The sequence below is a fragment of the Lissotriton vulgaris genome, unplaced genomic scaffold (assembly GCF_964263255.1).
Source record: "Lissotriton vulgaris unplaced genomic scaffold, aLisVul1.2 SCAFFOLD_2436, whole genome shotgun sequence".
NCBI classification, from domain to species: Eukaryota; Metazoa; Chordata; class Amphibia; order Caudata; family Salamandridae; genus Lissotriton; species Lissotriton vulgaris.
In genome coordinates, this window is record NW_028252970.1 from 207,067 (window position 1) to 233,884 (window position 26,818).

Sequence of the window (26,818 nt, forward strand, 5' to 3'; positions counted from 1 at the left end):
TCCCCTCAAAAACTTTTGTTCTTCTATTACAGATTGGTCCTGATGAGAACTACGCAATAATGGTAGTTCGAAACGCGTAGACCTTCTAGTAGCCAAACTGGTTGAATAATAATTGACGCAGAAACATTTGTTTATATCAAATTTATTGTGAAGTAAACATTGGCTTTTGTTGCTGTTTATGTTAACAGCATTTATTGAATCATTCACGTTTTTGTAGTGAGTTGTTGTTTTGTTGTGGGATGAGTGAGGTATGAATGATGATTGAATGGCAAACAATGAGTTTGTAATCACTGTAAATAATTATTGTTGTGCACCCCAGGTTTTTAATATTTGTATAAGATTTGCGGAAATCACTATCAAAATAGAAGTGAAAAATTGAAAATATAAAAGAAATTAAAAATCAGTTTGAATTTATTCAATAAACATATTGTTCAAGTCGTATGTTTATACAAACAAATGTGTACTTTTGAATTTTGCGGCATTTGCACTGTTTTTGTTCATTATATGCTTGTGGCAAGCGATGCCGGTGGGAGCCCAGACCCAGTGGTTTTGTTTTCAATAATATATACCAGCAGGCCAGTATGAAAGGTTGGGTAAAGGATACATCAAATCAACCTGGGATTTACCTTACACACACAAATGTTATAGTGAAGGGAAAAAGGAGGTATTCCTTAGTGGTAATAATTGTAAAAAATCACTAAGCGGTACACTTCTATGTCAAGGTATTAACCTGCATGGAGCCTGCGAAGGGTCTTCAAATAACCTTTCATGTCACCTGCAAGGCACTCCTGCAACACAGATAGAGCCATTTTTCAGACAGCTTTCCAACGGCAGCTACGTTCTAATAAGTGACCACAGCTGTTGTGGCATGGTGCCAGGAAAATCCTATCTCGTAACCGTTAATTCCAGGGTCGTTTGCTGTATGCAAGTATTGTATCCAAACAGCAATCCAGACATGGAGGCGGCAATATGGCCTTATGTGAATATCTCTTCTATTCGAATTGATACTTTAAGCAGAATGAAGTCTATTCTTTTACAGACAACTGTGCCTTTGATCTCGTCCAAAGAAACGTATGATCTGCAAGTTGCAAGGACAGCGGCAGAGATACATACCCTTTTATCGAAAAATTGCCCGGTGCATTACGTAGAAATGTTAAGTCAAATTTTAAACATGTCTGATACCAGTGGCATTGCACATGTATTTAAGACAATTTTTTCGGGCCTGTTAGTACCCTTTGAAACAGTTCTGGGCATCTTCCCGAATTTTGTCCATTCTGTCTTTGGCGGCCTACCTTTAATTTTGGGGCTCGTAGCAGGAATTTTATTTTTGTTCCTTCTGCTCCGATATGGCAAGCCAAGCCACAGACAAGACTCCAGCAACGATGGAAGAAACGATCCTAGCAAAAAGCTATCGAGACAAAATCGCTAAAGTCCTCGGATTTGCCCGCCTAAGAGATCTGAGTGCAACTTGGTTTCTTTCATTCAGACCAATCTGGCAAGATTGCATCTTACCTGTGCTTCGATGTCTGCTATGCGGAGAAGAATGCGTGTTGGACGTCTGTCTTACACTACCATCAGCAGTACCAATGGATATCGATACTTTGCTTTTTCCGGTAACGACTCATGCAACGTGTTGTCCCCAGCGGCTACCTATTCTGATGACGGCATTCGTTGAGACTTCACCATTATGAGTAGGTGGCGGTGAAGTATGAGAGGAAAGCAACACCAAACAGGTACAACCTTCTTTGAGCATTGCTGATCCAAAAATCGTTGATAGCAATCATTCTCACAACTGCACAGTTATAGCATTTTTGAACTTGGTCGAACTTTCACCTGATGTTGTAGACCAATTTTTTGCAAGCCTGTCTGATATGATGTTCTCCCCTGAACAACGAGAATAACTTTAAAAAACAACAAGCACACAGCATTCCCTGAACTCTGAATTTGGCCTTCAGTTTTGTTAAACAAAGCTACTGAAAACATTTGGAACTATTTTTTCCCCTGAAAGCGGGTTTATTTTTTTCTTTCACTTCAAAAATATTTACCCTTTTTCTGGCACATGGTACTCTGTTTAAAGTAGAACTATTCTTAGAGAACAGAGCTTCTATTTTTAGAGACAATATTTTACCTCAGTCTCTAGTACATGTACAGTATCGTATAAATATGTGATGAAATGGTCTCGACCTTCTTTTCTGTATACAGAGTCATTTCATGTGTAACTGTCGCAATTCATTCAGCTGATATATATATGCATTTAACTGAATGATAACCCTGCTTGAAAAGTGTACAGTACCAATACTCATTTTTCGTGTATACACCATACACCATTTCAAGTGCAATTTATGTATTTTAGGGTGGGTTGGAAAACACACATGCATCGTTATATGTTTAATATTGCTTAGTTTTTAGTAATGATGGACAGTGGGTGTTGTGTTTCTATCTAGGACCCTAATTCGATATTCCCGATTCAAGCCCTTATGTGGGTATAACAAATAATATCCTTATAAAGGCATAAGAATCATATCCGTATTTAGTAATAGCCCATGCAGTCCAAATACGGCAAGGCTACTCCCATAAACTCCTAGGAAGTACAACGCGTTCTTTAAACAAACCAAGCCTCCAGCAGTCTGGGAAAACCCCTTGCTTTTGTTTTGATTTGCACAAGAACTCCTGGAGTCCAGAAAGAACTGTTAGTTCATAGTGACGTCTTATGTCCAACCTTACTTCAAACCCGGCACCTTTCAGGTATAAATATACTAACATTGCCTCAAGCAAACACACAGTGGTTTGGAGCAGAGCGGCTATCTACTTGCCTGGAAGCCCAGCTGATGCGAGAACCGAAGGAAGCCGCCCCTCCCCTTTGACGCACGGAAAGAGACGCTGTCTTTTCTCCTGCCGAGAAATCCAGCTCCGGTGTTTCCAGGCACCCTCGAGGGTTACTGGGAGATCGAGTCCTGAGAGAGAGATACAAGACCTCCTTCATTCTAGAACCAAGGTACGGAGCTGACTACACCCTTAAGAGAATTCTTGATTCAGATTCTTGGCAAAAACCAACTTAACTTAAACTGCAACTTACATACTCCTTCCCACGTATTAGGCTTAGGTCAGGTACACCTGGGTGGGTGTATTTAGAAGCACCAGTTGAGTACGTTAGTCAATGTTTTAATGTATGTATATATTTTATCCATTTTAAAGTATCATGTGGCTAAGAAACCATATCAATGCTTTTACAGTATTATTTCATAATACTACTTTTACTGTACGTACTTTACTTTATGATAGGTATTGCAATTGTGGCAACTCATTTCTCTTGCATGAGAAAGAAGACTGCTCAATAAATAACACCTTTTATTGAAAACGCCCGTCTCTCTATTTCTCTGCACTCTGGTAGAATTAAGTATGCACGATTGATTGAGTGAAATAGTTGTCTATTGTTTTCACACGACTCTAGAGATACACTCTTTATTCTGAGGGAGCGAAGTTGTCATGTTTATGCGGTTGTCAGAAACTAATCCCTTCTTGTCTAGATCAGGACGGTTAACCCTTTCCTGAACATTCGAGAAAGTTTCTAGTGACCACTGAGCTAGCTGGCAAAACTAATTAAGTCTACGATAGTCAGTAGAGACCTAGATGACCTCAGTCCTACGTCTACACTGCTGTTTATATTATTCCAATGCGCAGAGCCTATTGGGAATATAGGAACTACACTACAAAAGAAGCCTCTCCTGATCCAGCAAAAGCCTCCACTGAAGATCAGGAGAGAGGGACAGCTGCAAGATGAAAGGCAGAGCAGGCTGTGGAGAGGCCCAGCTGTAAGATGAAATGCAGAGCAGGCTACAGAGGGGGGCAGCTGCAAGATGAAGTCAGAGCAGGCTGCAGAGAGGGACAACTGTTAGATGAAGAGCAGACAGGGTTCAGAGAGGGCAGCTGGAGTATGAAAAGTACAGCAGGCTGCAGAGGGGGACAGCTGTAAGTTGAAAGGCGGAGCAGGCTTCAGAAAGGGGCAGCTGTAAGATGAAAAGCAGAGCAAGCACTGGAGAGGAGCAGCTGTAAGATGAAAGGCAGAGCAGGCTGCGGAGCAGGCAGCTGTGATATGAAAAGCAAAGCAAGCAACAGAGAGGAGCAGCTGTAAGATGAAAGGAAGGGCAGGCTGCAAAGAGGGCAGCTCTAAAATGAAAGGTAGAGTAGGCAGCAAACAGGGGCAGATGTGGAAGGCTGCAGAGAATGACAGCTGTAAAATGAAAGGTAGAGTAGGCTGTAAAATGAAAGGTAGAGCAGGCTGCGGAGAGAGACAGCTGGAAGATGAAAGCTAGAGTAGGCTGTAAGATTAAAGGTAGAGCATCCATCAGGAAATGGGCGGGGGAGAGATAGGGCTGCAGTCAAGTCGGTGCGGGCTTCATATGAGGGTCCAGCTTCCACTGTGGACTCTCAGCACAAACCTGCACTGCTGACCTGATCTGTGCTGTTTTTAAACCTCCCTGTGTACTGCAGGAACAAGACTCAAGCGTACACATCCTGCCTCTGGCCCGAGCTTGGGAGCTTTAAACAATGAAGGAGAGTCTACATAGGCCAAGAGACAGCTCTGCTGTCAGAGCTCTGCACCTCTCTCTTCTACGTAGGTTGGGAGATAGTTCTACTCTCAGAGCTCTGCACCTATCTGTACTACGTAGGCTGAGAGATAGCTCTGCTGTTGGAGCTCTACACCTCTCTGCTCTACATAAGCTGAGAGATAGCTCTGCTGTCAGAGCTCCGCACCTCTCTGCTCAATGTAGGCTGAGAGATAGCTCTGGTTTTAGAGCTCTGCACCTCTCCATTTTACGTAGGATTGAGAGATAGCTCTGCTCTCAGAGTTCTGCACCTCTTTGTTCTACGTAGGCTAAAAGATAGCTCTGCTGTCAGAGCTCCGCACCTCTCTATTCTACGTAGGCTGAGAGATAGCTCTGCTGTCAGAGATCCACACCTCTCTGCTCTACGTTGGCTGAGAGATAGCTCTGCTGTCAGAGCTCTGCTTCTATCTCGTCTACGTAAGCTGAGAGATAGCTGTGCTGTCAGAGCTTCGCACCTCTCTATTCTGCGTAGGCTGTGAGATAGCTCTGCTGTCAGAGCTCTGCACCTCTCTATTCTGCGTAGGCTGAGAGATAGCTCCGCTGTCATAGCTCCACAACTCTCTATTTTACTTAGGCTGAGAGATAGCTCTGCTGTCAGAGCTCCGCACCTCTCTGCTCTACGTAGGCTGAGAGACAGCTCTGCTGTCAGAGCTCCACAACTCTCTATTCTACTTAGGCTAAGAGATAGCTCTGCTGTCAGAGCTCCGCACCTCTCTGCTCTACGTAGGCTGAGTGTTAGAAAGGCGACCCCAGGGGAGACAGAAGATGTCTGACTGCCCGCCCCGAGACGCCCCTCTTTGTAGAGAATCGGCCGAGCGCCGTAGGGAGGCCTCCTTGGCGAGGATCCTCTCCTACAATCGTGACAGCAGAGAAACGTCACTACTCACAGAGGGACACCACACCGGAGGAATATTCACAAGAATCTTTATATAAGTACTCAGAGCAAGCTCTTGGCAGGAAAACAGGCAAGGATCAAGGGATCCGTAATGTCTTGGTCCAGGTGGAAGGGGGTGGCGGGACAGTCTTGGCACCGGCCGGTGCATGGATAGTTCAATTCGGTCAGGCCGCGACAGCGTCAGCAGGGCCTCGAAGATAGCTCAGTTCGGTCAGACCGGGACAGCGTCAGCAGGGCCTCGAAGATGGTTCAGTTCGGTCAGGCCGCGACAGTGTCAACAGGGCCTCGAAGATAGCTCAGTTCGGTGAGGCCGCGACAGCGTCAGCAGGGCCTCGAAGAGGGTTCAGTTCGGTCAGGCCGCGACAGCGTCAGCAGGGCCTCGAAGATGGTTCAGTTCGGTCAGGCCGCGACAGCGTCAGCAGGGCCTCGAAGATGGTTCAGTTCAGTCAGGCCGCGACAGCGTCAGCAGGGCCTCGAAGATGGTTCAGTTCGGTCAGGCCCCGACAGCGTCAGCTGGGCCTCGGAGATGGTTCAGTTCGGTCAGGCCGCTACAGCGTCAGCAGGGCCTCGAAGAGGGTTTAGTTCGGTCAGGCTGCCACAGCGTCAGCAGGGCCTCAAAGATGGTTCAGTTCGGTCAGGCCGCGACAGCGTCAGCAGGGCCTCAAAGATGGTTCAGTTCGGTCAGGCCGCGACAGCGTCAGCAGGGCCTCGAAGATGGTTCAGTTTGGTCAGGCTGCGACAGCGTCAGCAGGGCCTCGAAGATGGTTCAGTTCAGTCAGGCCGCGTCAGCATCAGCAGGGCCTCAAAGATTCCAGGTGCAAGAGTTCAAGTCAGGATCAGCCGCGACGAGGTCAGCAGGGCTTCGGCTCCCAGATACAACTCAAGTCCTAATCCAGGGCTGGCCCAGATATCGGACTGGAGGCCTTTGATGTGCGGACCCTCGCGCATTGGGGTCAGAGGGGCCGGGATGAAGGTGTCCAGACACCCAGCAGGGGGGCGGAGCCAGCGCCCAGGGAGGCTGGAGGGCGATCGATACCAGGCGTCCGGGGACGGCTGGAGGCCCATCGAAACTCTCCTCCTCCGGGATCTTGTCGAGTGGCCACTTTGCCACCTGGGCGGATCTTGGTGCCTCGATGTCGGGGCTTCGCCCGGGCCTGGGCCAGGGTTGGCTGTGGCCACGTGCTCGGTCCGTGCTGGCCCCAAGATGGAGTCGGGCCGGAAAAGGTGGCCTGGCTGGCAGTGTTGGCGAGCAGGGTCCGCCGGGGTACCAGGAAGAGGGAGAGCTGTAGGTTGCCGGGGAGGCTGCTCTCGCCGATGGTTCGGGAAGGTGCGTGTCAGGGGGGTCAATAGCAGGTCCAGGGAGGGCCGATGTCGTCCGGGGCCCGCCATGCGGAAGGGGTCGGACCACGCCACAAGGCTGTGTCCAACACACGTCCCCTCCAGCTGAAGGCGGGGAGAGTCACCCATCTGCCTGGGGGCTCTCTTCGTCGAGGCGGAAAAACCGGGACAGGCCATCAGCGTTGGCGTGGTCGCTGCCAGGGCGATGCTCCACAGTAAAGTCCATCCCTTGCAGGGAGATGGACCATCGCAGCAGCTTAGGATTTTTGCCACGCATGTGCATCAGCCACCTTAGGGGCCGGTGGTCGGTCTGGACCCGGAAGTGGGTGCCGTAGAGGTAGGGCCTGAGTTTCTTGAGGGCCCATACGACGGCGAAGGCCTCTCTCTCGATGGTGCTCCATCGCTGTTCTCGGGCCAGCAGTCGCCGGCTGATGAAGGCCACCGGATGGTCAGTCCCCTCGGAGTCAATCTGTGATAGGACCGCCCCGATGCCGTGCTCCGAGGCGTCGGTCTGGACCACAAACTCTCGGCTGTAGTCGGGGGCCTGGAGCACAGGGGCGGTGCACATGGCTGATTTCAATGTCTCAAGTGTGAGAAGGTGGCCTGATATGCAGTGCTCACTATTCTAGTGAACACTATGTATCAGTCCAGCAACCCTTATTGATGATTGGTTGTAAGTCAACCTTATAGACCAGCTATCCTAGTAGCGTGGATACGAGCAGTCTAAGGCTAAAGACTCGAGAGGGCGTGTTAAGCCAGCTGTTTACCACACATATACCCCTTGAACACCAAGTGAAAGGACACCACACAAGTGTTATGAAAATAAACAGTGTATTTATTTAAATCACAACAGCCCTGTACTCTTTATGAGGACAGGGTACTAAGCACAAACCAAAACTCTTACAAAAATACTTAAGTTAGCACAGTATATACAAATGCCCGAGGGGCACGGAAAATCATATACTTGAAAAGTGGAATGCGAAATTACTAGCAGGTAAGTATAGTACTAATAGCCTTTGGAATCGCTAGGACTTGACTATAGAATCGTTAGATTACTTCTAGGAGACCCAGGGGACTCGGGTGCAGTGTGTGCACTCTCACGCGAGATGCGGGACAAAGTCTATGGTAGCTAGGAATTGCAAAGTTAGTGTTCTCGGGCGAACCCGACCTGGTAGGGAGAAAACGAAAGTAGATTCTGACCCTTGGATACTGAGGCTATGCTGGGGCACCGAAATGCCGAAGTTACCTAGCCCAGGGGCTGCAGCTGCATAGGACTCAAAGGACGTCGGGAATCCTCGTTGACGGACCAGGAGCCTGGAAGAAAGAAGTTGCTGGCAGGCGACCAGTGAAGAAAGTTCGGTGGATCCAAGCCTGGATCGATGGAAGATGACACCTGAAAGCAGAGGGGACCAAGTTCGAGACTACTAGCCAGTAGTCAGTGGGCACCAGGAGGGCACCGGATGGTAGCCACCTCGACTAGGTGAGTGGGTGACGCTGTACTCGAAGATCTCACGGACCAGGAGGCGTTGTCGGCGACCAGGAAGGAGGATCGAGCTGTCCCACGAAGATAGAAGCTGTCGGCGTCGCTGGACCCAGGATTGGGCAACAAAGCCTTGGCAAATTCAAGCCCACGCGGTGGACCTACATTGGCGTCTGGAGTGGACCAGGAGGGTCCGGGGTGCCTCTCTTCAAGAAGGAAGCAAGGACCAGTCTGGAGCAACCAGACCAGCAGCAGTGATGTCGTCGGGCGTCGTTCAGAAGGCCACAAGCCAGCCGGCTAGTAGCCAAACAACGCGGTGCACAGCAAACAGCAGAAGGGCCCCACGCAGATCGTGGAGATGCAGGGAGGCTGACCTTGGATGCTGGAGCTGCGCAGGGTCGGGGCTTCTCGGACCCCAAAGCACTCACCAGTGGAGGACACGGTGGGCTTGTTGTAAAGATGTCGTGCAGTCTTGGCGATCGTCGGTCCCTCGAGGTCTCGTCGCACTCACGGTTCTCAGCTTGGCTGTAGAGGTGAGTAGAGGTCAGAGGTGCCAGGGAAGCCGGGTCTCGTCAAGCTGGGTCGTCGGATTCGTGATGAAGGACTTGCAGCAGACTGCAGTGTTCTTTAGGATGGTGCCTGCGGATGCAGGGTGACTACTCCTTAGCCACAAGGGAGAATTTTGATGAAGAAATCTTGAAGTCCTTTTGAATAAAGTCGTGTCTTGATTCCAAAGATGATCTAATTTGAACAGGGGGCCCGCTCCCATCTTTATACAAAAAAAGGGGGCTGACCCGGTGACTAGGTCCTGCCTATGGGTGTGACTAGGAGGGGGGTGGTTACACCCCTCTGCCATGCCGGACTTCCCCAGGCCAGGGGCTGGTGTGCCCCTGGAACTGGTTCAGACCGGCCTATGCGTAGTGAGCACCGGGGTGCCACTCAGCAGTCACCTTCCTGTAAAGCCCTGCCTACCCAGGATACACAAAACCATGTCTGGGATGGTGCTAGCACCGCCCCGGACAGGAAACCCTTTGTCCAAGCCTCCCTCGCTGGAAGGACTCCCAGCAGCAGGAGGTCAGACTCGTGTCTGTGGTGGCAGCATCCATTTTGTGGAGCTGAGGCTTTAGTTAACTTTAACCGGGGTTCACAGTTACATACATGTCGTGTCCCTCTAGAAGGGTGGAATGCTAACCCCGTCGCCAGAATTGGCGAGGGGTTAGTATTCCAATTCGTATGACACCTTACTCGACATGTTTTGATAAAGCAATACCAAAGTTAGCATTTAACCGCGAGGATTATAATGCACTTAAGAGTATATGGTATGCGATATCATGGAACAGCTATTAGGACTTGGTTCCGCAAGCTGCAGACAGGCTCAGCTCATGCCAGAGCACCATCTCACACGATTCCAAGCACTCTGCCTTCAGGATTGTCAAGGCCTGCCATAGGAGTGACTGATAGGAATCTGTGTGTCCATTTCAGGGTTAGGTATAGGTATACTACACCTACAGCAAAGGGTGATTACACGACTTTGCCCCAGCTGTCATGCAGCCAGTTGTGTCAAATTTAGGAGGCCAGCCAGGGGTGGCATAATACATGCTGCAGCCCCTGGCAGCCCTGGGTACACCTATGCCCTGAGTTACAGGGTCTGATAAGGTGGCCCAGTACCAATTGGTAAATGCACCTAGGGTACATGTTGTAATTTAGAGAGAGAACAGCCAGGCTGTGGGTCTGATTAGCAGGCCCACAGCCAGAGAAAGTCGTAAACCAGTGAAGCAAAAGCAAAAAATCTGGGTGATCATAGGATTGCAGACCCTACTCTCCTACATCGAGGGCCACCTGACACGCGGGTGTCCACTGCACTTTCTGTGGCCGGTTCTTCAGGGTCAGTTCTGTAAGGGGTCCTACGATGCTCCCATAGTTTTTAATAAAGCGCCGATGGTACCCAGTGAGCCCTAGGAAGGCTCGGACGGCGGTCTGGTTGACTGGGGGCTCCCAGGCCATGATGGCGTCAATCTCGGGTTGGAGGGGAGCCACTCGGCCGCTCCCCACTTGGTGTCCCAGATAGGTCACGGACCCTTGGCCTATCTGGCATTTGCTGGCCTTCACGGTTAGTCCGGCCCGGCGGAGGGGCGTCAGGACCTCCCAGAGGTGTTTCAGGTGCTCGGCCCAGTGGAGGCTGTACACCGCAATGTCGTCTAGATAGGCGGCACTGAACTCTTCCAGTCCCCCCAGCACCTTGTTCACGAGCCTCTGGAAGGTGGCCGGGGCGTTTTTCATGCCGAAGGGCATCACTTTGAATTGTAAGTGGCCGTCGGGGGTGGAGAAGGCGGATCGTTCCTGGGCGCCAGGGGTGAGGCCGATCTGCCAATACCCGGCGGTGAGGTCGAAGGTACTGAGGTACTTGGTGGCTCCCAGGCGGTCGATCAGTTCATCGGCCCGGGGGATGGGATGTGCGTCCGTTCTTGTAACAGCATTCAGTCCCCGGTAGTCGACGCAGAACCGTAGTTCTGGCGGGGTGCCAGGTGCGGCGGCTTTGAGGACTAGGACAACTGGGCTGGCCCAGGGACTGTCGGAGGGCTCGACCACCCCTAGCGCCAGCATCTTGGTAACTTCCGTCTGGATGCAGTTCCGAACTCGGTCGGGAACCCGGTAGGCCCGGTGTCGCACGGGCGGACTGTCCCCGGTGTCGACATCGTGGACACACCACTGGGTCACCCCAGGGGTGAGGGAGAACAGATCCGAGAAGTGTCCCAACAGCTCTTGGCAGTCCCTGCGCTGTGTGGGGGTCAGGTCGGGGGAGAGAGAGATCCCCTCGATGGAGCCGTCCTTCTCGGTGCACTTTAGAAGGTCGGGTAAGGGCTCGGAGTCGTCTTCGGTCCCATCGTCGGTAGCTAGCAGCAGGCTCAGTTCTGTGCGGACAAAATGAGGTTTGAGCCGTTTGGCGTGCAGAACCCGAAGGGGGTTCCTCGGGGACTCCATGTCCACGAGGTAAGTGACGGGGCTCTTGCGCTCGATCACTTTGAAGGGGCCCGACCACTTGTCTTGGAGGGCGCCTGGTTCGACCGGGGTCATGACCCAGACCTGTTGGCCCGGCTCGAACTCGATGGAGGAGGAGTTCTGGTCATACCAGCGTTTCATGTCCTCCTGACTGGCCTCCAGGTTGGCCTCCGCAAGGGCCCGGAACTTCCGAGTCTGGTTTCTGAGGGTCAGGAGGTACCGGTAGACATCCGGTGGTGCGTTTTGGACGGTAGTTTCCCAGCCTTTTTTGACCAGGCTGAGCGGACCTCGGACAGGGTGGCCGTACAAGAGTTCAAAGGGGCTGAACCCCAGGAATTTCTGGGGTACCTCCCGATAGGCAAACAGGAGGCAGGGTAGCAGGACATCCCATTTGCATCGTAGCGGCTCTTCTAGGCCCTGGATCATCCCCTTGAGGGTTCGGTTGAAGCGTTCCACAAGTCCATTTCCTTGGGGGTGATACGTGGTGGTGAATTTATACGTGACCCCGCACTGTTGCCACAGGGATCGCATATACTTTGATATAAAGTTTGTGCCCCGATCACTCACGACTTCTCGGGGGAATCCGACTCTGGAGAAGATCCCCATCAGTGCTCGTCCCACCACGGGGGCGGTGATGGTTCGGAGGGGGATGGCCTCAGGGTAGCGGGTGGCGTGGTCCACCAGGACAAGTATAAAGCGATGTCCTTGCGAGGTTTGGGGGTCCAGGGGCCCCACAATGTTGATTCCCACCCGCTCAAAGGGGGTGGTCACTACTGGAAAAGGTTGGAGCGGGGCCTTCATCTTCCCCCCGCTCTTTCCGCTGGCTTGGCATGTTGGGCAGGTGCAGCAGTGATTATGCACATCGTTGCGCATTTTGGGCCAGTAAAAATGGGTCACCAGGCGGCTGTAGGTCTTGTCCTGTCCCAGGTGCCCGGCAAGGGGCACATCGTGTGCCAAGTTCAAAAGGAAGTCTCTGAATCATAGGAGAACCACTAGGACTCGGCTGGACCCCAGCTCTGCAATCTTCTGTTCACTGTATAGGAGGTCGTGGTCCCAGTAGACCCAGTGGGACCCTGAAGTGTCCCCGGTAGCTTGAGCAGCGGCTTGTTGTCTGGTCCCCTTGAGGGAAGGGCAGGTCTTTAGCTCTTGTCGGAACTGTTCCCGGGTGGGCCATTGGGCGAGTTCAGGTATGTCGCTGAGCTCGTGGTGGTCTCGGGGGCCTGGTCCAGAGGGCCTGGGCTTGGAGTCGGAGTCTTCACTGACTGCGGGGGGTGGTGGCTCGGGCCACTCCGGCTCTTCGGTCGGGGCGGCCTCGGTCGCTGCCGGGGCTCGGGCCGCCATGGATCGGGTCATCGCGCAGACCCACTCTGGTAGTCCCAGCATTCCGAGATGCTCTCTCCGCTCAACTTGGGCCCAGGGAGAGCTCTCAAGGTCGTTTCCGAGGAGGCAGTCCACGGGGGCGTCATCCCGGATGGTCACCTTGAGGGTGCCTGACACTCCCCCCCAATTCGAAGGGTATTCGGGCCATCTGACACAGAGTTTAGGAGTTGTCGGCGGTCCTCACGGGGCATCGTACGTTCGGTATGATCTGATCCGGGGTTACCAAGTGGCAGCGGACTGCCGTCACACTGGCCCCCGTGTCTCGGAGCGCTTCGGTCCGTCGTCCATTGATGTGGACCCACTGGCGGTATTTTCAAGTGTTGCTCGGTAGTGGGGCCTGGGGGACCAGGTCTCGGTTCCCCAGGCAGGCTAGGATCATGGCGGACGGTTCAAATTCTGTCGGCTCTTCTTCGTAGACCTCTTCGTCCTCGTCTTCCTGCTCTCCCAGGGCGGCAGCAGCGAACTGGCGGGTCGGTGGCCCAGTGGTGCCGGGGCGCTGGTTCATGGGGCAGAGAGGGTCACTGGCATAGTGACCTAGCCGCTGGCATCTGTGGCAAGTGATGTTCGGGTGGGGCCCCGGCCGTGCTGGTGGGGTCCCTTTTCTGATTATGGACGGCGAAGTGTCATTCTGGGGGGACCCCGGAGGTGGGCCCCGGCCCGGGGCCGGCGGGAAACTCCGGTTCTGGTTCGGTCCTCCTCCGCCGCCCCGCTGTCGAGGGTGGCCCCGGCCGCTCGGTCCTGTTTCTCCTATCAGGGTCCGGGGGACCCGGGTGCTCACCCATCGATCGGCCTCGATGGCGAGTTTCCGGGGCTCGGTCAGCTTGCTGTCGAGGAGATGCTGCTTAAGCTCAACGAAGCAGTTGTTGGAGAGGTGCTCCCAAACAATGAGGTCGAACAGCTGCTCGTAGGTGGTCACTTTGCTGCCCTTCATCCATCCTTCTAGGGCCCTGCTATAAAAGTTCACGTACTCGACCCACGTGGTACCGGGGATTTTCTTGCAGTCTCTAAACCTCTGCCGGTACATTTCGGGGGTGAGGCCGTACCGGATGAGCAGGGCGTCCTTCATGTGGTCGTAGGAGGACATTACGTCATCGGCCAGCTCCAGCAGTGTGTCTCTTCCTTCGCTGACGAATCTCCCCCATAAGCCAGCACCCCAGTCTTTTCGCGGGATGCGGTGCGCAGTCATGGCAACTTCGTACGCCTTGAACCACTGCTGGATATCGTCATTCTTGTAGTACTCCTTGACGATATCCTTGGGGATGTGGACCTTCGGGTCGGCAGGAGGCGGGGGGTTCCGGGCTACCGCGGCGCCTGCCTCTTCGATTTTGGCTTTGATCTCTAGCTCTTTGAGGCCACGTTCATGTTCGTACGCGAGCTTCTTTTCTTCCAATTCCCTTTGCCTCCGCCTTTCTTCTAAGTCTCCCTCTAATCGTCGTTGTTCCAGGGCCATTTTTTTTCCGGCTAATTGGAGTTCTCCGTCCAGCCGGAGTCGGGCGAGCTCTAGTTCATGGTGCCGACTCCTTTCTCGCTCCCGGGCGTCTTCGTGGGAGAGGCCCGGATCTCTGTTGGTGGTCCTTTCTTCTATGGGGGCTATGACGGCACTTGTGGGTACTTCTATGACAATGTCAGTGTTCGTTTGGGGGGTAGCTGTTCCGGTCTCTACCCAGGTTTGCAGCGCTCCTTTGAGATCATCTTTCGTGCTTAGTCCGGTGGTAGCGATACCCAAGTCTTTGCAAAACTGTTTAAGTTCCTTTTGGGTGTACTCTTCCAACCGCTCTTTCTGGAATTCTGCGGTCGTTCCGGCTTCCTGCGTGCTCATGGTTGCTGTGTCTCTGTTAGTAGTGGCAAGTCACTCGCTGTACGATTTGCGCGGGCTCGGATCCCGTCGCTTGCCACCAATGTTAGAAAGGCGACCCCAGGGGAGACAGAAGATGTCTGACTGCCCGCCCCGAGACGCCCCTCTTTGTAGAGAATCGGCCGAGCGCCGTAGGGAGGCCTCCTTGGCGAGGCTCCTCTCCTACAATCGTGACAGCAGAGAAACCACACTACTCATAGAGGGACACCACACCGGAGGAATATTCACAATCTTTATATAAGTACTCAGAGCAAGTTCTTGGCAGGAAAACAGGCAAGGATCAAGGGATCCGTAATGTCTTGGTCCAGGTGGAAGGGGGTAGCGGGACAGTCTTGGCACCGGCCGGTGTGTGGATAGTTCAATTCGGTCAGGCCGCGACAGCGTCAGCAGGGCCTCGAAGATAGCTCAGTTCGGTCAGACCGCGACAGCGTCAGCAGGGCCTCGAAGATGGTTCAGTTCGGTCAGGCCGCGACAGCGTCAACAGGGCCTCGAAGATAGCTCAGTTCGGTCAGGCCGCGACAGCGTCAGCAGGGCCTCGAAGAGGGTTCAGTTCGGTCAGGCCGCGACAGCGTCAGCAGGGCCTCGAAGATGGTTCAGTTCGGTCAGGCCACGACAGCGTCAGCAGGGCCTCGAAGATGGTTCAGTTCGGTCAGGCCGCGACAGCGTCAGCAGGGCCTCGAAGATGGTTCAGTTCGGTCAGGCCGCGACAGCGTCAGCAGGGCCTCGGAGATGGTTCAGTTCGGTCAGGCCGCGACAGCGTCAGCAGGGCCTCAAAGATTCCAGGTGCAAGAGTTCAAGTCAGGATCAGCCGCGACGAGGTCAGCAGGGCTTCGGCTCCCAGATACAACTCAAGTCCTAATCCAGGGCTGGCCCAGATATAGGACTGGAGGCCTTTGATGTCCGGACCCTCGCACCTGGGGGTCAGAGGGGCCGGGATGAAGGTGTCCAGACACCCAGCAGGGGGGCGGAGCCAGCGCCCAGGGAGGCTGGAGGGCGATCGATACCAGGCGTCCGGGGAAGGCTGGAGGCCCATCGAAACTCTCCTCCTCCGGGATCTTGTCGAGTGGCCACTTTGCCACCTGGGTGGATCTTGGTGCCTCGATGTCGGGGCTTCGCCGGGGCCGGGGCCAGGGTTGGCTGCGGCCACGTGCTCGGTCCGTGCTGGCCCCAAGATGGAGTCGGGCCGGAAAAGGTGGCCTGGCTGGCAGTGTTGGCGAGCAGGGTCCGCCGGGGTACCAGGAAGAGGGAGAGCTGTAGGTTGCCGGGAAAGCTGCTCTCGCCGATGGTTCGGGACGGTGCGTCTCAGGGGGGTCAATAGCAGGTCCAGGGAGGGCCGATGTCGTCTGGGGCCCGCCATGCGGAAGGGGTCGGACCATGCCACGAAGCCGTGTCCAACATTGAGAGATAGCTCTGGTGAAGTACTGTTTTTTTTATAACCGGTACTGAACCGGTAACCCAGCGGTGCCAGGGACAACCTGTTTCAGACACAGAAATTCAGAGTCTTCTAGATGAATTCAAAGATCGAATTTATTGGCTGCAACCAAGTAACAGGTATCCTAGAAGTACAACACGGTGTATATTCTCAGGAGACTGCTCAATCTTACAAAGCCAGCCTTCTCTTTTTATACAAAATATTATGCTTCAGGCAAGCATTCTTTAGTTTACTGTTGACCATTCACATATTTTCACTACAAAGGAAAAGCAGAGTCATGATGACAATCCCACATTTCAGTTTGTTCAGCCCACAATCAATTACCCGGCAAGGCCCAGTATTTTCATCAGATATCGACGGACCCCCAATTAAAACGGGCACCTCCTCCTCGTAAAGCAAGTCATAAAGTAGGAAACAGGGACAGGTGTGTGCAAGATTAGGCATGGTTTGTGTGCGATGAAAGGTTTATGGCATGTTGTGCCTTGATACTATCTCGTTCGGCCACTGGGAGAGGAACTGACCGAACAGGTTTGGCCTGGGGCAGTGGAGTCAGCTTGCCCAGGTCGCAGAGAAGTCAGGAAAGGTGTACGTGTCCTTCAGGACCGTGTTTGGCCTTAATCATTGACCTATGTGAGGGCAACTCACAAAATGGCTGCCGTACACAAAATGGAACCCGAGGGTTCAGGACGAAAACTGCGATTTCATGGTGAACTCGTCACTCGAATATGACGGAAATGCTTGTGCATAGTGTACTAGCCATTCTCGGTCTTCTGATATCAAAATCGTCATGGTAAGATGATGTTTATAACATGGGTCCAGAAATTCAAGTACTACAGTCCCTCCTTTTGCCCTTACATAGGCAGTAACCTATACTCATGCTAATCTGAGTCCAGGTCTATATACCTAAAGTCATTGAGATGTTGCTGTAGCATCATCCTATTACTTAGCTCATCCCTCGATACAGGCTTCCTTATACACGATGTAACACAAAGGCCACATATAGCAGGAGCACACTGTACGCACAGACAGAACAGGAAAAGGATGGCTAAGACCATCCCAATGACCATCAGAATGTTCCATCCCCAGCCGGATACCAGTTCCCAGAACCGTCCCATTAACGACCACTCTCCTTTGTCTACATGAATAGATTCGGAAATCTTATGTAGTTTGGAGATGGCCTGGTACACTGTTGGAGCATTATCTGGAATGAAAACACAGCAACTCGATTGGATCAATTTACATACCCCAGCTCGGTCTGCAAGTATGACGTCTAACGCGACCCTGTTCTGAAGGGTCATAAGACGATCCGACTGGAGCTCAGCAGTCAAGTTACTAAGGGCACCAGCAGTTTCAACCACGGTGGATTCAACCACCCTTGTCAATTGCCTTATTTTCCTGCTGTTAACCATGGGTCCCCAGAACGGCAGAAAACCCCTCACGAAGTCTCCAAATTCTTGTTCTGCAGTGTCCTCTTCACTGAAGACACCTCTAACTATCCTTGTCTTATGGTAATCTGCCGCAGCTGTGTAGGTGGGAGGCAACAGGAACGAAACAAAGCATGTGCCCGAAAAGTCAGGGGGCAACCATGTATAGGCTCTATCATGGCAGATGAAATAGGTACCTCTAGCTGCTAGAAATGAAGGGGAAGTCTGAGACGCAAAAACATATGTCTCAGTGCAGGTGATTTTCCCTAACTGAGCTCTGGGATTCTTGCCAATACCCTGCAGACATAGGTGACCCTGATGGGGTACAATCCAAATCGGGGAAGATCTCTTAGCTTGCTGTTTCTCACTCAGAGTAACTCCATATCCGGTCACGTTCCATCCTATATATACTAGTGTCTCTTCCCTCGGGATAGTCTCATAGGAAATATCTTCCTTAATCATGTCTACTATACCCTTAACTAGAGCACTGTTCTTAGGATTATCTTCGACAGAACGTAGGGGGTAGGTCTCATGTGCATAAATGAACATTGTTCTGTATGCCCACACAGAACCATTATGGCTGAAAGGCAGAACCAGATAAGGGATACCTTTATCCGTTGTGTGAGGCATAAGACCACACACCCAACAGTTAGTCGTGTTCATTACTAGTTGGTGTTGGTGCAAAAGCTGAGCGAAGGAGTTATTAATAAACTCTAATCTCCTAGCGGATTCATGTTCAGGAAAAGGGTGGAAAGAATGTGAGGAAACAGTAGGAGGAGGTATGGGCGATGTAGTGGGTGCAAATGTCACTTGAAAAGATAATAATACATATTCTACTAAAAACATCATAACACTGAACAACATGAAAATACATAGTATCAAAAAACGTTTCGTGGTCATCATTTTACACATTCTGGTTTTAAAGTTCATTATTTTGGCAGGTCTCTCCATCTCGAAAAACTCCATCCTCTCTAAAATGCTGCTCGCGATGGTAGGGTGTTCTATGCTAAGGAATGCTTCTGTCAGTCCAGGACAACTCCCTTAGACCAACCAGAACTGTCGACCTAACGTCTTCAGCTGCACCCCAAAGACTTGGGCAACCGCGACCCTACAGCGGAACCCGGATGGTGGTTCGAAAAACAAAAATAAAAAAGTTTCTCAGATGAGAGAGCTGCGCTTTCAAAATTTCAGTAAAGAAAAGGAAAGTTCTTTTATTTGTCCATAGTTCTCGGCCTCAGATTATAGTTTTGCTTCCCAGATACTGTCTGGTCTTGAAACAGGAGTTCAGGCTCTGTAGTGTCCAATCGAATTGACGGCGGCACAGCTTCTTGCAAGAGATTGTCACTTTCTTTTTCAGTAATTGTTCCTTTTATGCGTGCATCGCTGAAAGGCAGAAAATGAGGCACAGTCTCAGTCTCAGAGTCAGCAACACCCTCCTGGACCCACCGGTCGCACGGTAGAGGCAAAGGCACCCTCTTGCAGTGTACGCCGTGGATCCAGTTCTTTTTGCCTTCCACTCGCACGGCGGATCTCGTTGACAGCAGGACTAGGTGGGGGCCGGTCCAGCGGGGCTGATCGTTTTTCGTCCGCTGGAAATTTTTCACCAGAATCCACGAACCAGGATTGATGGTGTGGCCTGGATCTTCAGATACTTGAGGCAGTGAATCGTGAACCTGTTGGTGTAAAACACGCAATTTAGCTGTCAATTCGTACAAATAGTCAAGCAGTACAGGGTGTTCGATCTCACTGAATTTTTTCGGCCTTGGCACTCCCCATATGTTGGCCGGACGGCCGAACACGATTTCATAGGTACTAAGTCCCACTCGCGAATGCACAGTCATTCTGGTTGATAGGAGTGCTAAAGGCAGAGCGTCAGGCCATTTAAGACCAGAGCTTGCTTGAATTTTGGCCAATTTCAGCTTTAACGTGCCATTGTAGCACTCTACTAGTCCAGCTGATTGGGGGTGATTTGCAGCGTGGAATTTCTGTTGGATGCCTAGCCCGTAACATACTTTTTTCATCACTCGACCCACAAATTCACTCCCATTGTCACTCCAGACCATTCTCGGCATTCCAAATCTAGAGAAGAACTCTTTCACAAGGGCTTTAGCTGTAGATAAGGCAGTGTTGTCCTTTAGGGGATATGCTTCTACCCATATTGAAAAGGCACATACAACAACGAGTACGTATTTCAAATTGTTGCACCTTTCCATGTGGATGAAATCTAGCTGCAAAACCTTGAACGGATACGTTGGAGGCGCAAAATGACCAGCTGGAGTTGGGGTTTCCCTACCAGGATTGTATTTCAGACACACCATGCAATTCTTGACCACATTCTCTGCACACTTGGGAATTCCAGCGTTTTGCCATACTGGAGCCAACAACTTACAAATCCCTTTCACAGTGATGTTAGTCATTCTATGGGCCATTGTAACAACTGCAGGCACATATGCATCGGGTAACAACCATCTCTGATGCTCTGACAATTCAACCCAACAACCATTCACATCCAATTTCCCCTTACTCTCTCTCCATGTACTCAACTCTTTCTCTGTAGCTTCAGCTTGAATAGACTTTACTCTCTCTATCGTGTCTTCACACATTCCAACGTCACCAATCCATCTTGCAGGGCCTGCAACATACATTCGACTCATCACATCCCTCGCTGTTTCTTTTGCGACTTCGTCAGCAAATGCATTTCCACGACCAACATCATCAGTCACCTTCTTGTGTGCCCTGCATTTCACAATTGCGACTTGCAACGGCAAAGTAAGTGACTCGAGGAGCTCATTCACCAATTGGCCATGCTGAATCTTAGTTCCATGCGAAGTCAGGAACCCATGTTCTTTCCACAATCGTCCAAAACTGTGAGCCACACCAAATGCATACTGGTTGTCGGTATATATGGTCACTTTCATTCCTTTCGACAACACACACGCTCGTGTAAGTGCAATCAATTCTGCTGCTTGAGCTGAATTATGTGGGATACGTGCAGCTTCAACAATCGTATGCAAAGTCATAACAGCATATGCCGCAGTCGTATCTCCATTCGGAAGCTTGAAGCATGAACCATCCACCCATTAGGTACCATCACACTTTGAAAGAGGAGTGTCACTAAGATCTATTCTCCCTTTCGTTTCTTCTACTGTTCTGAGAAAACAATCATGCTGTTCAGAAGTATCTAACTCTGTTTCAATCGGCAACAATGTAGCTGGGTTTAGCGTGTTGCATCTTTTTATGTGCACATGACTCGCTAACAATGTCAACTCGTAACCTGACAACCGAGCACTAGTTAAGTGCTGTGTCTTGGTTCTGTTTAACAACGTGTCCGCTGCATGTGGAACCATCACAATCAATGTATTATTCATGACTAAACCAGCAGACTGTCGAATAGAAACAGCTGCTGCCGCTGTCGCTCTCAAGCAACTTGGCAACGCTTTAGCTACCGGGTCCAAGGTTGACGAGAAATACGCACATGGACGCTGCTTGTTTCCGAACAATTGTGTCAACACTGATAATGCACAACCTCCTATCTCATGGACATACAATGTAAAGGGCTTACTGTAGTCGGGGGTACCCAACACAGGAGCCGAACATAATGCATTGCGCAATTCGGAAAAACTTTTCTGACACTCTTCAGACCATGGAAGGGGATTCGGTGTATCTTTACAAGTTTACAGCTACCAAAGGTTTGGCCAACAACGAAAAATTTGGTATCCATTGTCTACAATATGATGTAATACCCAAGAAAGCACGCACTTCTCTCTGTGTCTTTGACACACTTAGTTTCGCTATTGCCTGAATTCTCTCTGGGGTCAGTTTCCTTCCCTCCTTCAATAAGAGATGACCTAAGTAGGTCACTTCTTGTCGACAATATTGCAATTTGGAAAGCAACACTTTGTGATGTAAATCAGACAAATGACGTAACAATGACAACATGGCTTCTTTACAGATTTCCTCAGTATCTGCAGCAACAAGCAAATCATCAACGTACTGAATAAGCGTAGCGCCATCAGGTTCAAGTTCAAGTTCAAAAATTTGTATAGCGCACTACTCACCCAGAGGGTCTCAAGGCGCTTGGGGGAGGGTGGGTGCAATTACAGATCGAATAGCCAGGTTTTTAGCTGCTTTCTAAAGGAGAGGTGGTTCTGTGTAAGGCGTAGGTGAGTGGGGAGAGAATTCCAGGTTTTGGCCGCTAAGTAGCAGAAAGATCTTCCTCCCATGGTGGATCTATTGATGCAAGGGCTTGACTGGATGAACGTAGTTGGCGGGTGGGTGTGTAGAAGGACAGTCGTTTGTTGAGGCATTCGGGTCCTAGGTCGTAGAGGGCCTTGTGTGCGTGGGTGAGGAGACGGAACGTTACTCTCTTGTTGACTGAAAGCCAATGGAGATCTTTCAGGTGACCGGAAATGTGGGCATGACGGGGGATGTCGAGTATGAGTCTGGCTGAGGCGTTTTGGATGCGTTGTAGTTTTTTCTGCAGTTTGGCTGTGGTTCCGGCGTGAAGGGTGTTTCCATAATCTAGTCGGCTAGTGACTAATGCGTGGGTGACTGTTTTTCTTGTTTCGGTGGGGATCCAGCAGAAGATTTTTTTGAGCATGCGTAGGATGTTGAAGCATGATGATGTAACGGCGTTGACTTGTCTGGTCATCGAGAGGGAAGAGTCTAGGATGAAGCCCATGTTCCGTGCGTGATCTGTAGGTATGGGTGCTGTACCTAAAGCCGGTGGCCACCAAGAGTCGTCCCAAGGAGATGGGGATGATCCTAAGATGAGGACTTCCGTTTTGTCTGAGTTTAGTTTTAAACTGCTGTTCTTCATCCATTCGGCTACTTCTTTCATTCCTTCGTGTAGATTGGTTTTGGCGGTGTTGGGGTCTTTGGTGAGGGAGAGGATTAGCTGGGTGTCGTCAGCATATGAGATGATGTTGAGGTCGTTTTGGCGTGCAATGGTTGCGAGGGGACTCATGTACATGTTGAAAAGGGTTGGACTGAGTGATGATCCTTGTGGTACGCCGCAGATGACTTCGGTGGCCTCAGATTTGAATGGGGGGAGGTGGACTCTTTGTGTTCTTCCGGCGAGGAACGAGATGATCCAGTCCAAGGCTTTTCCTTGTATTCCGACGTTGTTGAGGCATTGTATGAGGGTGTTATGACAGACTGTGTCGAAGGCTGCGGAGAGGTCAAGTAGGATGAGGGCAACTGATTCTCCGCTGTCCAGTAGCGTTCGGATGTCATCCGTAGCAGCGATGAGGGTGGTTTAGGTGCTATGTTTGGCTCGAAAGCCATTTTGTGAGGGGTCGAGTGAGTTGTTGGATTCAAGGAAGGCGGCGAGCTGGCTATTGACGGCTTTCTCGATGACTTTGACCGGAAAGGGAAGGAGTGAGATGGGGCGGTAGTTCTTGAGTTCAGAGGGGTCCGCTGTGGGTTTCTTCAGCAGGGCGCTGAGTTCCGCATGTTTCCAGCTTTCTGGGAAGGTAGCGGAGTTGAGGGAGCACTTGATGGTATCGCGGAGGTGTGGTGCGATGATGGAGTTAGCTTTGTTGAAGATGTGGTGTGGGCATGGGTCAGTTGGTGAACCTGAGTGGATGGAGTTCATCAGACGGATGGTGTCTTAAGTAGTGATTGGGTTCCAGGCGCAGAGGTTGTGAGGGTGCTGTGTTGGATCGGAGGTGGGAGGAGTGGGTTGTTCTTCGGGTAGGTTTCCAAAGCTGTTATGAATGTCGATGATTTTGTTGTGGAAGAAAGAGGATAGGGAGTCGCAGAGGTTTTGGGAGGGAGTGATGTTGTTGGTGCCGGCGGTGGGGTTGGTAAATTCTTTGACGATGTTGAATAGTTCCTTGCTGTTTTGGGCGTTGTTGTCGAGTCGATCTTTGAATGCTGATTTCTTGGTGGATCTGATCAGTTGGTGGTGTTTGCGGGTGGCGTCCTTGAAGGTGGTCAGGTTGAGAGTGGTTGGATTTTCTCTCCAGGTTTTCTCGAGGGTGCGGCATAACTTCTTGGATTTCTTAAGGTCATCGTTGAACCAGGGGGCCTTTTTGTTACCTTGTTTGATCTGAGGGTTTTTCAAGGGTGCTAATTTGTCAGCGCTGTGGGTGATCCATTGTGTGAGTTTGGTGGCAGCTTGGTTTGGGTCCGATGAAATGGTGGGGGGGTTTTGGTTAAGCGATGTGAAGAGTTGGTCGGTGGTGATTTTGTTCCAGTTCCTTCGAGGAATAGGTTGTGGTGGGATGTGGGTTGTGGTCTTTTTGTAGCTGAAGTGAACGCATCTGTGGTCCGTCCAATGGAGAGCTGTGGTGTGATTGAAGGAGATGTGTATGCTGGAGGTGAAGATAGGGTCAAGCGTGTGTCCGGCGAGGTGGGTGGGGGTGTCAACAAGTTGTTTGAGTCCAAGATTGGCCAGGTTATCCAGAAGGGTGGTGGTGTTGTTGTCGTATTTCTTTTCCAGGTGGAAGTTGAGGTCTCCCAGTAGAATGTAGTTCTCGGAGGGGAGGACGTGTGGGCTGATGAAGTCAGTGATGTCTTCACTGAATGGTGTGCGGGGTCCTGGGGGTCTGTAGATGAGGGTGCCTCTAAGTGTGGTCCTGGGGTCGGTGTGGAGCTGGAAGTGAAGGTGTTCGGCGGCACGCGAGGTTATCGTCGGAGCTGGTCGTGATTCGGATGTTGTTCTTGTGGACAATGGCGATGCCTCCTCCTGTTTGGTTGGAGCGGTTTTTTCAGGTGATCTTGTAGCCGTCCGGGATGGCTGTGGCGATGTCAGGCGCTGATGAGGCGTTCATCCAGGTTTCTGTAAGGAAGGCGACGTCCGGTGAAGTAGTGTCGAGTAGGTCCCAGAGTTCAGTGGCATGTTTGTGGATCGATTCAGGTATAACAATCGTATCAAGTTGTGTTTTCAAAGCTTGACTATATATTGATGGGCTTTCACAGTAGCCCTGGGGAGCGCGTTTGAAGCGGAAGCTTCGACCTCCTAAACTGAAGCCGAAAATATCCCTACTCTCCTCGGCAATCGGGATGCTGAAGAAAGCATTCTTTAAGTCAATCACCGAGAACCAGGTCGGCGAAGCTGGAATCATAGTCAATAGGGCAGTGATATCAGGGACAACTGGGAATTGTGGCACAACTATTTTATCACCTCTCTAAGGTCAATCACAAATCTGTAAACAGGTGGCTGAGAAGGATCTGTACGCTTCATAACAGGCAGAGCAGGACTATTGCAAACGTTGCCTCTTGTCTATTCAATTACATCTTTTTCAATCAAATCGTAAATGATCGCTAGCAACGCTTTTTCACCTTCACTAGATACTTTATATTGGGGAATTCATGGCATTTTCACATTGGCTTTCAATGTCACAACATATGGCAGTATTTCCAAAAGACCCACATCATTAGGACCAGTAGCCCAAAGAGTATCAGGAAGAAACGACAATTCTGTTGGAAGTTTGTCCTTTGACAAATACATTGGAGAAACCACTTTCTTACCCAGTGTAAGTTGTACTCCCAAAGGAGAACAGTACAAAGTCGCATACAATCTTTTCAACAGATCTAATCCCAACAAGTTTTCACCACAACCTGTCGTCAGAATAAGGGGTGCTTCGAATTCGCAAGGTCCAACAGAAAGAGTCATAGGACTAGAAATCGGGTTCCTAACCAGGGCACCAGAAAAACCTACTGAGACATTCATTTCGCCAGACAAAGGTGCGCCAGGGAGTTTAGAGTGCATATTAGAACTCTTTGTAGCACCAGTATCCAACAAAAAAGGCTCTGACACACCTGATGTAATTACCTCAACATAAGGTCCACTCTGATCTACTGGAACTGAAACAACTCTCTCTCTTTGTCTACGGCTGTCCTAGCAATCATTACCTTCCATGTGCTCATCTTCTGCATAGTAGTCATCAGCATAGTACTGAGCTGTCCTACCAGACGCATTATTCTGCTGATCAAATCTATTCATTGAATTTTGAGGCGAAAAGGAATGCACGTTCTGGGGGAAATTTCCACGTCCTCTACCTCTAGGTGCTTGTGAAATACCTCAACCTCTTGCGCTAGAAATACCATTCATACGCTGTAATAAAGCAGGACAGCTACTTTTAAAATGGCCCTCCTCTTTACAATAGGCACACTGATTAGGGCCTACAGGAAAACGTTGTTGAGGATATTCGGTCCTTTGCGTGTCTCTCTGAAACTGCTGAGGATGCTGATAGTTACTCTGACCACCACAAGGCGGGTACGCCTGCTGTAAAAGAACCTTTGTTTTTAACTCTTTCGTTTTCTTGTCTGCTCTATCTTTCTCATCTTTATCTCTATTTTCATAATACTGTGAAGTAGCCAATATCTGTGCTGAAGAGGAAACGGCCCAAGAACTCTCTGAATCTTTCCACTTTTTACATAACTCGTGAAGCAAATTGTGCACAAACTTGTCAACGAACAACCGTTGACCACCTTCTGTACTCATATCTTGACCACTGTGGTCGATAAACGTTTCTTCAAACCTAGTGAAGAAATCAGACACTGTTTCATCTTTCTTCTGCTTACACGCAGACAATTTATCCCAATTCACTCGCATCGCAGGCATTAAAGTCTTCATGTAAGTAATGATCCTACCAGGGAGATCTGCTACTAAAGGCTCGGATTTAGCACCACCAACTTGTCGGTCATTTGCAGCACTAATATTAACCCATGAGTCACCTAACTCTTGATCATGATCCGCATGACGAATCTTTCCCCATAAAGGCTGTGGAACAACATTTCCAAACAACATGTCTATATCAGCTAGATTCATAATACAAGAGCCTGCTGTCTGTGACAATTCCTTGTAATACCCTGCAGGATTTTTACGGGGATCAGGTAATGTCTGTTTAAGGGCCAAGACTTCAGCTCTTTTCCTTGGAACATGTACCCAAACACGCTGAAAATGTGGCGGAATGGCTGGATTAGCATTTGGGTCTCCTTCTCTCCATTGTGGGGGAACTTCTCTCATGGGATATTGTCTCACCTTCCTTTTAACAGAGGAAGTAAAGGCAGAGCAGATGTCAAAGTCGGTGGCCCTTGAGGAGGCTGCACTGGAAGAGTAGAAGCCAACTGAAGAGCAGCCGGTGGTTGTGGAGGAGCAGGAGGCAATACAACCAAAGGTTGTGCGGCTAAAGGCTGCGGAGGTGCCATAGCACTCTGCGCATAAGGGGGTGGCGAACTCAATAAATGCGACATTAGGGGGTCTTTTTCAATGTCTTTTGCTGCATCTTGCTGAAGAGGCGGCAGAACTGGATAACATTTATCGATTACCATTTTACTCGCTTGTTCTTCTTCGTTATCTTTATACTGCATAGCAGCTTGCATTATCGAAATACCCCTTTCTCTCTTATTTCACTTTACTAATTTAATTTCTTTCTGTTTGGATTCCTTACGGCATA

The 26,818-nt window shown here is 50.5% G+C and overlaps 1 protein-coding gene and 1 long non-coding RNA gene across 2 annotated transcripts in view; one reads left to right on the forward strand and one right to left on the reverse strand.

Moving 5' to 3' along the window:
• Positions 1-26,818, forward strand: part of LOC147661195 (uncharacterized) — a 233,356-nt gene that overhangs the window by 165,791 nt on the left and 40,747 nt on the right. The window lies entirely within an intron of this gene.
• On the reverse strand, positions 16,866-18,377 carry LOC147661199 (endogenous retrovirus group PABLB member 1 Env polyprotein-like). Its single transcript, XM_086951247.1, has one exon. The coding sequence runs from the start codon at positions 18,375-18,377 to the stop codon at positions 16,866-16,868; it is 1,512 nt and encodes a 503-aa protein (XP_086807373.1).

What these genes read in the sequence shown, in the direction of transcription:
- LOC147661199 (XM_086951247.1), bottom strand. Translation starts at nt 18,377, where the DNA reads ATGGAGTTTTTCGAGATGGAGAGACCTGCCAAAATAATGAACTTTAAA.